Here is a 13,395-nt window from a genome sequence, read left to right on the forward strand (position 1 = left end):
GGTTCTGGGGGGGGGTTTGGGTTTGGTTTATAAGTCCCTGGGAGGACCTCAAGAGTTGCCGGCTTTTGAGGTTTCTTCTGGAATTAGGTTTATAAAAGCCGAATTTCTAAACTTCAGTTTAGAAAAGGTCAAGAGATGCTGTTGTGGAGAAGCATGCAAGTTTATGTGAGAACGTAAAATAGCCTTACAAGGGTTCTACAACTTACAAGTGCAGCTTTTCAATAGAATGTAGGCTTAATCAAACAAGGCTCCCTGTAAACAAATTTTTTTTTTTTTACCCTTTAACATTTATTGTATCACAAGTTCAATGGCAAGACCATCGGTGTAGTTCGTATATATTTATTCTATCAAATAATGCGAATATGTCTATCAACGTAAGTGCATAAAAGTAATTCTTCTGTAGTTTCTTACTTTTATCTCCCTTTTTTTTTCTTCTTTTTCCTCCTCACCATGGCAGCCTACCATTTTGCACAGCTATTAACTGAAACCTCAAAGACCCTCAAAGCTATTTTGCACAGCTATTAAAGAGAGACCCTCAAAGACAGAGAGTATATTCAACCAAGAGATTTGAGTTACTGTGCACAAGATTTACTTTGAATTAAATCCTGAAAATGGTATCCAACAGTGGAATCATTAAAAAAAAAAAAAGAATAAAACTAGAGCTGCTAGGTGTGTACCTATTCGTGGTATTTCTTACAGTGCTGATATACTTTATGGGAAAGTATAAACTCGGTGCCAATATTTCATGCAAGAGATTACCTAAACCACTAATATGACTGTTAATGGAGTTGGATCAGTCCGAACTCAACCCATTCAACCCAAAAAAGGTTCAATGAGACTAATCTTTCATTGAGTTGGGTTGAGTTTGAACTTAAATATTAGATTCAAATTAAATGAGAGTCGAGTTTTGGTTTTATTAGATTCAAACCTGATATAAGTTTGGCCCTTAAACCTGCATATATGTATGTGTGTGTATAATATTAAATTTTTATATTTATGAGTTGTGTGTCAAAATATAATAATATACAAGAAATATTAAATATGCAAAATTATGTCAAAAGATTCAAAAGAACAAATCTTAATACAAGCGAATTAAGGATTTTTTAAAATGTATTGGTTGTTGATCACGTTTTATTACTATTTTTCATGTACATTGAACTAATTGGACATGTTATTGCTGAAAATTTCTTGGTTTATATACTTTTTAATGAATTGTTACTGGTTTGTGTATAGTTTTAATATTGTGGTCTTGTGGATATTAAATTAGCTTTAAAATTTAATAGTTATAGCAGTTATATTAAGGAAATTAAGGAGCAATAAGTGAGTTTGGGCTAATCCTGAATTAGGCTCATAGTTCGAATATTTTGTGAATTGAATATGAATTTCATATTTATTAACTCGAAACTCATAATTTAAAATGGTACTAACTATATGAATCGAATCTGGACTTATTAAAACCCATCTCAAATGGCTCAATTGACAGGCCTAGCCGACAACCTTCCACAATTTTTCAAAGTAAATATTTAACCATCAAATTCTTTTCTTCTTCACTATATAAGAACCCATACAAAGTGAAAGATCACTGGTATATATGAAATTTTTTAGAAACTTATGGTGCAATAAAGAGACAATGAGTGTGTTTAGACAATAAATTATTTGAAATAATTAAAAAATAATAATGTAGCACTTTTTTGATGTGATACATGTGAGATAAAAAAAATGGTTGAAAATTTTATTGATAATATAAGCAAATAAAGTTTTGCAATATGTAATTATCATCAGATAATTACGTGTGGAAAGGAACCCAGTGCCTTATAATAAAATTTTAAAAAAAAAAGAAAAGAAGAAGAAGTCAAACTTTATCAAAAAAATTAGAAAGATAACAAGCATAATTTTTGCCAATTATAATTTTAATCCGGGCAAGAAAAAAGAAAAAGAAAGGAAATAAACCAACTTCATGTTGACATTGCGGATAACGGCAGCACCGTTGATGGCGCATTAATTCATGCAATTGGAACTTTGTTTGCAATAGAAGGTTTGATTATTCAAAGGGATAGTTTCATATCACCCAGCTCCTCTAAAGTTTTCAAAATCTTGCTTACCTCTCTTATTAACTTGACAAGATTAAATATTTCTATCAAATGTCACAAATTGACAACATTGCCCTTGCTCTTAATAACTATTTAACTAAAAAGTCAAAACAAAATAAAATTTTAAAACAAAAAAATGTAAATTTTAAAAAAATTTGTTAGCTAATAATGGTTCATATTTATTTACATTGGGATCATGGTAGAATAGCAAAAGACATGAATAAATTAAAACTAATTAAAGTCAACCACTTGCAAGGATTTTGGTGAGTAATTAATATCTTAAATGATTTCGTGCACAATTAAGTTACAATTAAGGAAGTCAAGATATTTTTTAGGAAAATGTGCTTTAATTCATAGTGTAGTTTAAATTGTATTGAAAATTCAAATAATCTATTCATACGTGCGATTTTTTCAAGATATTTACAAGTTATAAAAATTTAACCTTAATTTATTTTTATTGTTGTTATAAATTTCATAAGTAGGATAACATAAGGGTAGTATTAGAACAAAAGTTTTATTTTTATTTTTATTTTTCTTGTATTTCTTCCAAAGGGGTTAAAATGTTATAAGAAAAGTTAATTTAAGGGAGGTAAGTGAGATTTTAAAAACTTCAAGGGAGCTAAGTTATATTATAAGAAATTTCTGGGGAGATTTCTGAAATTATCCCTTATTTAAATGGGAAAATGACTCAGAAGTCCACTCGGAGAGTTATGCGACGAATTAATGGTCACGGGAGGACAAAGGCAGGCGTCGGGGCCCCGGCACGCGGATTTTTAAATCCCAACTCGGTGCATGCAACCTTTTTTTGATGTGATAGATTCTGATATTTTTTGCATACCCAATTGACAAAAAAAAAAAAAATTGGCCGATGAGGGCCGGCTTTTTGGTTGACTTCTGGGATTAAGGTTTAGTTAGTCAAATTTCATTTCCGGAAGAAGGAAAAAATTGCCCGATGAGGGTGCCGCTTTTTATTTTTTTTCTTATTCATTTTATAATTTTAACGTTTGGTAAAATACTAAAATTATATTAATAACGTACATAGCATAAAATAAATTAGATTGAAAAAGAAAAATTAGATACGCTAAAGTGATGTAAATCATCAAGAGACAACCCTCTAATTCTATGGAAGTGCTAGAATATATTGGTAAAGAAAATTGTTAATAACACGCCCTTTCCCTTATAATTTTTTTTTGTTAAAAGACATGAAAATGTACAGACAAACCTGTATTTCTTTTTCTTTTCTAGTGAAGGGCATTATTAGTGGCACTCCATCTCCTTCATAATTTGTTTTCCACAAAAAAGCTGCATGGAGAAAATTAAGTGGTATTTACAAAATGAAACCCAATAATATTAACTTTTGGTAAAATACTAGAATTATATTAATGGTGTACATTGCATATAAAATAGATTAGACGAGCTAAGATGGAATAAATTATCAAGTGGTAATCCTCTAAATTGCAAGGTCATGTTAGAAAAATATGATATAACAATATCAAGAGCTCCCATTTCCAAATACATTGTTTTCATCTTATCACCTAATCCAATCATTCCTTTATAAATAAATTGATTTGATTTTATTGTTTGAGGCAACCGTTACCTTAGTGCTTGACATAATTACTTCAATTACCTCCTTCAATCACCTCCTTAATAGTTGGAGCTCCGCGGAATCATTTTCCATAGTAAACCAATTCCACCAAGGGAACCCGGCTTGCCTCTCTCGGCACTCCAATCAAAACTTAGCAGCTTCTGAATAAAAATAATTAATCTTCAACTGTCTCTACCTGTACATCACGCACGTCCCTAAACGCTCTCCTTTCTTCTCACGCACAAACACGCAGTGCATTGTCTCGTACTTCCCTGTCCCCTGCTCCTAGTAGAAACTAAACACCTCGGAGAAAAAAAATACTACTAGATTAAGAATAAGCTTTGTGGATCAGTGGGAGAAGAATGTGATATGAGCACCACATAGTACATAGACAAGGTTGGATAAACAAAACCAAGCAAAAGAGCAGGGCAAAAGAAGTCTGCAATATGCCGAGACCAAGAGGGTTCTTCGTACTCTTCTTTATCTCCTTCTGCTTCTTCTCATCTCTCAAACCTTCATTCCCTCGTCCTGGTTAGTCTTTCTTTTCCTTACTTACTTTACTCTTTTTCTCATTATATAGTAGCAAGCAACTAGTAGTACTATCTTTTTTCACATTTATTGCATAATCTATAGTTGAACTGATTTGTTATGTACTTGTGGATAGAGCCCAGAATTGCATTTAGTCTGCATTACTCAAAGGGTCTTTGATTTATAAATTTCAATCCCTGGGATTATGCACTTTGTTGGGGTAATGAGGAAAGTGCTCTTTACTAATTCAGTGCTCTCTGTGAGTTGGCTGGTAGTTGTCTGAAAGGTCAAATCGAATTTTTTTTGACCTGGATAATTTGGAAACATGGGTTCTTGATTCATTTAGTAGGATAATTACTCGGGGTGTTGGATGTAACTGTGGGGCTAATTTTGATTCTTTTTTAATAGAGTGGATAGTTGATATGTTAAGGAAATTGTATACTAGCTCCAAAATTTGGTGAGTGTTTAGTTGGTGGTTGAGGAAAGTATTACTTAAAGTTGTGATACTTTCCTAATATTCACCACACTTTGTTTTTTTTTCCCCCAAAAGGGAAGGAAATCAGTCTATGAAAGGAACTGTTTTTTGTATTGTTAGTCTTTGCTGGGGTACACAAATTGGTTAGGGAAGAGAAGGTGAAAGAAGGGGTTGGGGGGAACGAGGACCAAAAAGAAATGAGCAAAATGAGGTATTTTGCCAGTAAAGTTTCTATCTTCATCCACTAAATTGGGCTTTTGGAAGTCAAATTACTAGCTTTGTAAGAGTTCTGAAGTTCTTTCATGCTTAATTCTCTAAATTTTTTTATTTCTCTCCCGCAAAGTGAAGGTAAGGTAGAAGAATAAAAAGCACAGTTCTTTGTCACTTCAAATGCAGTGTCAACAATATTACTGGTTTCTTAAACCGTGTTTACTTATTTGGAAGATCAATGAAGAGTTATTGCTAGAGTATTAGTGACAATGGATGTTAAGACTCAAAAACACAACATAAACAGAAAGATGTACCTTGCCATCATACAATGAGGCAAATAGTTAAACTGTTATAGCTGTATGCTTGCTATCTGAGCTAGTCTTCTTCCAGTTCTTATCTAGTTAACAACTTTTACTATGACAAATGCATGAAATTACTTATACATTAATTTGAGACCCAAAGTGTATACAGGCCAAGGACATGGAAGAAGATTTGATTCATGATTTCCTTTGTTTATTGCAGCACCATATGTGATGAGAATAAGTTGTGGAGCTCGTGCAGATGTCCGGACTTCCCCAACTAATACTCTATGGTATAAGGATTTTGCATATACGGGAGGAATACCAGCTAATGGAACCCGCCCAAGTTTTATAACTCCAAGTCTTGATACTCTTCGCTATTTTCCTTTATCTGAGGGACCTGAAAATTGTTACAATATCAATAGAGTACCTCATGGCCACTACACTGTTAGGATCTTCTTTGGATTAGTTGCAGAGCCAAATTTTAACAATGAACCCTTGTTTGATGTTTCCATAGAAGGAACACTAGCTTATTCTTTGCCATCTGGGTGGAGCAATCATGATGATGAGCAGGCATTTGTCGAAGCCCTTGTGTTCCTTGAGGATGGGACTGCATCACTTTGCTTCCATAGCACTGGTCACGGAGATCCAGCAGTAATGGCAATCGAAATTCTTCAAGTTGATGATAGAGCATACTATTTTGGCCCTGGACATGGTCAAGGGACAATTCTTAGGACTGTTAAAAGATATAGTTGTGGTTCCGAGCATCAAAAGTTTGGTGCTGACTACAGTGCTGACAGTTGGGGTGGGGATCGATTTTGGGATTCCCGCCTAACTTTTGGTCAGAGTAATGATCACACCATATCTACAACAAACAGCATCAAAGTACCCTCATCATCACCTAACTTCTATCCTGAAGCTCTCTACCAGACTGCTCTTATTAGTACAGATAATCAACCTGATTTAGTCTACACAATGGATATTGACCCAAACAGAAACTACTCAGTTTGGTTGCATTTTGCAGAAATTGATCCTTCAGTAACTGCTGCAGGGAAAAGGGTATTTGACATTTTGATAAATGGTGATGCTGTGTTTCGAGATGTTGACATTGTCAAAATGACTGGTGCTATTAATACAGCTCTAGTGCTGAATACAACTGTTCCTGTTAGTGGTCGAGGTTTGACAATCAGTTTGCACCCTACAAAGGGTAATCATGCCATAATCAATGCTATTGAGATATTTGAGATTGTAGCAGCAGAATCCAAAACATTACCTGATGAAGGTACAGAGCAAAATTTTCTCACTTTCTCCCATGTCTTCTTAGCTAATGTTTTGTTTTGGGGTAAAGCTCACTTGACTCATGCACACTAACCTGCTTGTTCTCTTTCAACTAGAAACACTACCATAGGTTACCTACAATGTAATGGTCCATGAGGCTAGCTATGCAGCAAAATGAAACTATGCTGCAGTTCCTCCTTTTTGTTTTGGGGTGAAGCTCACTTGACTCATGTACACTAATCTCCTTGTTCCCTTACAACTAGAAACACTATCATAGGCTACCTACAATGTAATGGTCAAGCTATGCAGCAAAATGAAACTATTCTGTAGTTTCTCCTTTTGTTCTTATTACCGTGCTGGCTTTGGGATGGCTTGTTCAATAATTTTTACTTTTGTATGTAACAAGAGAGATGTAACACCACCATAATCTCCTGGAAGGAGTGAAAAACTGGAATTTGTTCATGATCCTTCATAACTCGGGACATGGAATTTACCATAGTGCTTATAGAATTTGTTCTCATTCCTTGAAATGGTTGTCACATAGCTATCATCCCAACATTTTATTTGTTTTTTTTCTGGATTAAATGGTTTTGTTAAAAGCTTTTACATTAATTAGATATGTTTCTTCCCTCTAGTCTCCCTTCATTTACTATGAGCATGGTATGTTGGGATGCTTATTAGTGCATGTGGAGATAATGTTACAAATGATAGTCTATGTGTCTTCATGTTGGAAACTCTTTTGAGGGTGTAGGTTTACTGGTCTAGTCATGAGTCGTCGCCGCATTCTTATGTTGTCATTGCATGGTGCTGTTTACCACTGTTGTCGCCTATGTTTGATTTTATTTCCCTTATACTAAGGCATGCCATTTTAAGCTTTTGGGAAATCTTTTGTTTTCCATTGTGATAGTTCGAGCATTGCAGTCATTGAAGACTGCTCTTGGGCTTCCTCTTCGTTTTGGATGGAATGGAGACCCTTGTGTTCCCCAGCAGCATCCGTGGAGTGGAGCTGATTGCCAATTTGACAAAGTTTCAAATAAATGGGTTATTGATGGGCTGTACGTAATTGAAGTTTTATACCCTTTATTCATGATATAAATTTTACTGGTACCCAAATATGTATTACCACCACTAAATTGAGTGTCTAAGTTTTAGTGAAATTATTTCTTGAGCTAATGGAGCAAAACTGCAAAATTGGAAGACCTTTAGACACTGGTCTGTACGTAAACTTCTAAGTTGGTTGAGAAGATAATTGAATAAGTCATATTTTTAACATTGTTTAGAATGGGATCTAGTGATCTCTTTTGTGGGGCTTCTTCCAGTTGTATTTATGGCATTATGGGCAGTCTTTTTAGCAGTATACAGCTCAGCTGCTTAGAAGTGTTACACCGATTAGGGCACAGAGAGTGGAAATTTACTTGATCATTGACTTTATGTTATTAGACAAGTTTATTTTTATACAAGTACTTAACAAATTATAACAAAATTTATGGCCACATCTGCATATTATTTTAATTTTCCTTTGCCCAAAGTACATCTCCCTGGTTTTATTATTATTATTCTACTTGTTCTATCGTACAAATTTTGTCTTTTGGGTTTTTAGTTATGCTGTTGACCATGATACACTGTTTCCCCTTTTTTCATGAGACATCTTGACGACAAAATTTACAAAAGGTGGCAATTTTCCAAAATTGTACTGATTTTTAGTCTGCTTGAAGCAAAGTATCAGGCACAAGAAGTGAGATTAATCTTTCTGTAGATTCTTGCGAAAGTATATAAGAAATTTAGGTATGTAGCAGTACTTCTAAGATTTAGTTTGTATGCTGAATTCTAACTTCGGAAAAGTCAAAATATTGCTGTATATGATACAGCACAAATGATTTTCCCGTGAATTACTATTTGATGTTGACGTCTCATGTTTATTTCCTAAAATCTATCTGCTTTGCAATGACAGTGGTCTTGACAACCAAGGGTTGAGGGGCTTTTTGCCAGCTGACATATCAAAATTGCACAATCTGCAGAGCATGTAAGCTATATTTTTATTTAAGAAGCACGGTTACAACTCCATTTAGTCCTCATTGGCATCAAAATCATAACATCTCTTACACCATCTCATTGCATGATCAGTAGTTGATTTTGATGCTAAGATTGGTTAGTATCATGTTTATTGAGTAATGAACCATAATCTTAGAAGGGGAAGTGCTAAGCACGAGCTTTATTTTGTCATCATGTCAATTGTTCTTGTACTAAATTCTGTTTTCTTGATTTTAAAATCATTTTGTCTATCATATTATCTCTATAATTGGTGTAATTGCAGAAATTTTAGTGGAAACAGCATTGGCGGAGTAATTCCTTCCTCTCTTGGAACAATTTCTAGCCTAGAAGTACTGTGAGTAAATCTTCTGCATTTATTAACTTACATCCATTTTTTATTGGCAAAATGCCAGTGGTGAATGTGTAATGAATAATGTATCCGGTAATTATATATGCCTTCTAATTTAGCCAAAGAGGGAAGCCATTCTCTGACTTTACTTCTTTCAAAAGGTTGTAAATTTTCCCAAACCATGACTCGGTTCCCAACCTTTCTCAAAAGGGTAGTTTTGCATGTTCTTGTCTTCTAACAAAGTAGACAAAAGACTCTCATTAGTGTAATCCTCCCTAATTCTGTTGAAGACTGATGTACAATCAGATTGGATGGTAATTCTTCACCAGCCCTTCTCTTTTGGCTTTTAGCATTGCCAGTCAGATTGCAGCTGCCTCTTAAACAGCTGCATCTGTGGAATGATTTAAATGGATAGCCCAGGTTCCTAGCAGTCCCTTGCCAGTTTCTAGCTACTGCTCCCACTCCAGCTTGGATTTTCTTATTGTGCAGTACTGCATCAGTGTTGATTTTGATTATTTTGGGACATGGTGAAATTGATCTTTCCTCCTCAGCTACAGCAGCCTACTGTTCCTCGTGTTTATCCTGCTTCCTCACTTATTTAAATTCTCCCCGCTCTTTTGCTACTTTTGTAATTATGGAATTACCATCTATATTACCTTCATTAAAGTTATGTTCATCTCTTGCTTTCCATAAGAAATTTGCATTTAATTCAGTACGATCTCTTGCATTCACTCTGCTAGCTGAAATTTCTCCACCATTTCCAGAAATTCCTTCATTCCTCCTTTAAGGCATGTGTCTGTATTTGAAATTCCTTCCATGCCAGTTCCACCCTCTTGCAAAATAGCAAAAGGGCAACATGTGTTTAGTTGTATCCACTCCTTCACCACATCCTTTACATTTGGGATTCCCTTTCCCCATCCTTCTCAAAATTAAGACGGTGATTTAGTTTTGTGCTTACTGTTCGGGGCCAAAAATTCTTCGATATACTTTATTTTTTAACATTTATGCTGGATGCACCTTCCCTCTCCACCTTCTACTTAGAAATTGAGTCATTGGTGAGCTCATATGCACTGACCTGATATTTTGTTCTTGATGCGAAAATGAGCAAAAAACCAAGTTAAAAGAATAATTTCTCAATTTTTAACAACTATTGTTGCTTCTTCATGGATATGTGCTGTTGCAGTTCATCTCACAATGACTAGTACCAATTATCAAACTAAGATAATTACAGAATATCACTTAAATGTGGGTTGTGTGTGTAGTACTTCTTCTTACTTAGCTATGGTTCATTAGGTTCTGATAATTGTTGTGTTTGGTGATATATCTCTAGCAATCTACTATGGTGTAATAAGTTTAAACCAGTAGACCTTTCACTAGCTTTATCCTGCAAATTTATGCCTTGCATGTTTTTAATCTCTGATGTCGCAAAGTAAAAGACTTACAAATAAGATGCATATGGAACTTCCAAGCAAGCATTTATTCTATCTGTCACCGTCTATGCTTCTTATCTCAATACATACTACATAGGAATTTAGCATTACGCAAATTTTGACATTTTCATTGCTATTACTTTTGGTTGGGGGGAGGGTTGTTAGAGGTGTTATTGCCTAATTATCCTCTAATTCAGTTTTGCAAAAGCTACTCATTATGAATCATAAAGGTCATCATTTGTGTGATTGTTTGTAGTGTGCATGCACATATATATCTAGAATTAGTGAGCCTTGAGTGACACCACATTTATGATTTCACACTGTCATTCTTTTGTCATAAAGTGAAGATAATACTGTTCCTATCATGTTAAACAGTCCAATCTAATTGCTGCAGATAACTGGACCAATTATGGATGGTCTGATTGCATCATCCTTATTTTCTTTTTTTTTTTGGGTTCACTTTCTGCATCTTTAGTATTTGTACGAGGCACAACTATTTTGATGCTTATGTTGATTTTGATCTTTCTTTCTGATTGCTGAAGACCATTTTGATTTACAGGGATCTTTCTTACAACTTCTTTAATGGGTCGATCCCTGAAAGCCTTGGCCAGTTGACTTCATTACGAATACTGTAAGGTTATCCAAATTTGTTGCTTTGTGGGTTTTAGTGAACAATCACAATACCGTATTGATATTTGGGAGTTGGCTTCTATTGTTGGATTTGTTTGTTTAGGAATCTCAATGGTAACTCTCTCTCAGGAAGAGTCCCAGCTGCATTAGGAGGAAGATTGTTGCACAGAGCTAGCTTTAAGTATGTTCACTATTGACTCTGTTTTTAGGCTATGGTAGTGATTATGCATCTGCTTGATTTTGGGTAGTCATATTCAGCAAGGCCTAGGATGGCCTAGTTGTGGGTGGTTAAATCCTTCCATGCTTGGTAATATAGCAGATTTAGTATGACCTAGATATTCTGTTTCAGTCAAAATCCGGCCCATTGGGATGGGATGCTTCACTGATAGAAGCCTCTCAGGGTACTATTTAGCTGCTGCACTTAGTCTTAAGACCATAACTTTTGCTGGTTTTGAACCTTGTCTAGCTTGCGAACTGGTTTAATGTGTATAAGCCAGATGTGTACAATACCATGAATTCCTGATGACTGGGCTGTAGTCTCATGGTCTTCAAAACATTTGACTATAGGTTGAAGTGTCTGGTAAATACTTGTCCCAGGATGTCAGTGTAGCTACCATCCCAGTGTGGAATGTTAACTTACTTTAGCCCACTGGTGGATCTAATGGCAGGCAGTGAGCGGCCCCAAGATTTCTAGAATTCTTTCGTTATCCTTTAAAATAATCGAAGTATTCATTTATATCGTATCAAAGTTTGATTTTGCCTCCCCAAAATTTTATAAATCCTTCAACATCCCCTTGAAAACTTCAAAAATTTCCATGTAAACACTAGAGTTCTCCACCCTCATCCCCCCAAAAATTTTTTTTTCAACATATAAGAGTACCTTCTTAAATGCACATCTTTACCATTCTCCACCCATCCAACACCCCCAACCACCCCCCCCCCCCAAAACAATGGAAAACATTAACCTCTAGCTCCTCCAGCGCTTTAGCCTTGGGAATATGACTATTTACTGTGCATTGCCCTTGTCCCTCTTTGGTTTAATTACTACTTTAATAAAATATTAGCAGCTCCTTGGTAAACATTTTTGTGTTTGCCTAAATTGCCCTCATGATAAAAGGTTTTATGACCTTTAATAACTACTCATGTTCAAATAACTTGCATGATTTCCCGTCTATGTTTTTTGTCATGTTATATGATTAAAAGTTATTTGTCTTGAAAAACAAGTATTCATTACTAGTCAAGTCTGAAGGATTTGGATTCTTATGTGTCAGCTACAGTAAACATCAGCACTGTATCAAATAACAGAATTACTAGAATTGATGTGCAGATTTTTGTTCAGAAACTCACTCTGGATTTTTTCTAGTTTCACGGACAATGCTGGTCTCTGTGGTATTCCTGGCTTGCGAACATGTGGGCCTCATCTCTCAGCCGGTGCAAGAGTTGGCATTGGATTGGGGGTATGTGTATCATTCCTGCTGATTGCAACCTGCTTGACTTGTTGGTGGAAAAGGCGCCAAAATATTCTCCGAGCTCAAAGAATTGCAGGTAAGGACATTCATCTCAAGTTCATATTCTCGCAATAATTTGCAACTTTGGGAAGTTAGTACCCTCTGAAATTGATGATCCTCCCATGCTCATAAAATGTGCTTTGGTTTTCCTTTCTTGGTTTAATTATCTATTGCCATAATGGAAAACCAGATATATTGGGCCACAAACAAGGTTGCATGCATCACAAACACAAACACAAACACAAACACTCTCTCTCTCTCTCTCTCTCACACACACACACAAACACGTTCAGAAAGAGCATATGGAGGCATGCATGTTCTTGCACATACTATGTAAATTTGCAAAAGGGGAGAAAGGGCAGTAGGAGGTGTATTGCTTGATGCTGTTTTAGATAAACACGCGAGTATCAATTCTAATAAGTTGCTCTTTGTAAATCTTGATCTTTCAGCAAGAGATGCTCCTTATGCAAAGGCAAGAACTCAGTTCAACCGTGATGTGCAATTGACTAGACATCATGGTCATGAACATGCTCGCACAGCTGCTGAAAATGGGCCAAGCTTGCTTGCATGATCAGCTAGCTATTAGCAGCCATACTTGACATCCCTTTTTGTTGGCTGGATGAGGTGTACATTACCATTCGTTTCTGGTGTCAATTTGCATGATTTTGGCATGAAAGTTCTATTTTTTATACCACAAAATAGCAATACCCTCAGAACTATTAAGTTAATCTTTAACCAGGTGCTGTTTTGGATATGAATGTCCGAGATGGGAAGATTGCTGTAAATCTGTGTCATTATTTTCTTTTTTTGGCAGCAGTATCAGAAATACGTAGCATTTAGGAAAGCCCGTGTATAAAACTTAATGCACTTGAGCGTCCAAGGATGTATGATTAGAAAAGCCTCGTGACCTCCTTGCAGTTCCAAATTGACTCTCCATCCTCCTCGTCAACTTATCAATTTTGCCATTCATATTAATGTTTAA

At 35.5% G+C, this 13,395-nt stretch overlaps 1 protein-coding gene across 1 annotated transcript; it reads left to right on the forward strand.

The window, feature by feature from the left end:
• The first annotated feature begins 3,855 nt into the window (after positions 1–3,855).
• On the forward strand, positions 3,856–13,395 carry LOC113762324 (receptor-like protein 4). Its single transcript, XM_027305718.1, has 9 exons — positions 3,856–4,206; positions 5,411–6,469; positions 7,373–7,520; positions 8,417–8,488; positions 8,780–8,851; positions 10,835–10,906; positions 11,009–11,086; positions 12,269–12,450; positions 12,863–13,395. The coding sequence occupies exons 1-9, from the start codon at positions 4,122–4,124 to the stop codon at positions 12,982–12,984; spliced, it is 1,890 nt and encodes a 629-aa protein (XP_027161519.1). The 5' UTR covers positions 3,856–4,121; the 3' UTR covers positions 12,985–13,395.

Source organism: Coffea eugenioides, chromosome 2, assembly GCF_003713205.1.
Source record: "Coffea eugenioides isolate CCC68of chromosome 2, Ceug_1.0, whole genome shotgun sequence".
Lineage (NCBI taxonomy): Eukaryota > Viridiplantae > Streptophyta > Magnoliopsida > Gentianales > Rubiaceae > Coffea > Coffea eugenioides.

Coding starts and splice junctions, on each gene's coding strand:
- LOC113762324 (XM_027305718.1), top strand. CDS start 4,122: ATGCCGAGACCAAGAGGGTTCTTCGTACTCTTCTTTATCTCCTTCTGC. Junction 6,470..7,372: donor CAAAACATTACCTGATGAAG/GTACAGAGCAAA, acceptor CCATTGTGATAG/TTCGAGCATTGCAGTCATTG. Junction 10,907..11,008: donor TTGACTTCATTACGAATACT/GTAAGGTTATCC, acceptor TTGTTTGTTTAG/GAATCTCAATGGTAACTCTC.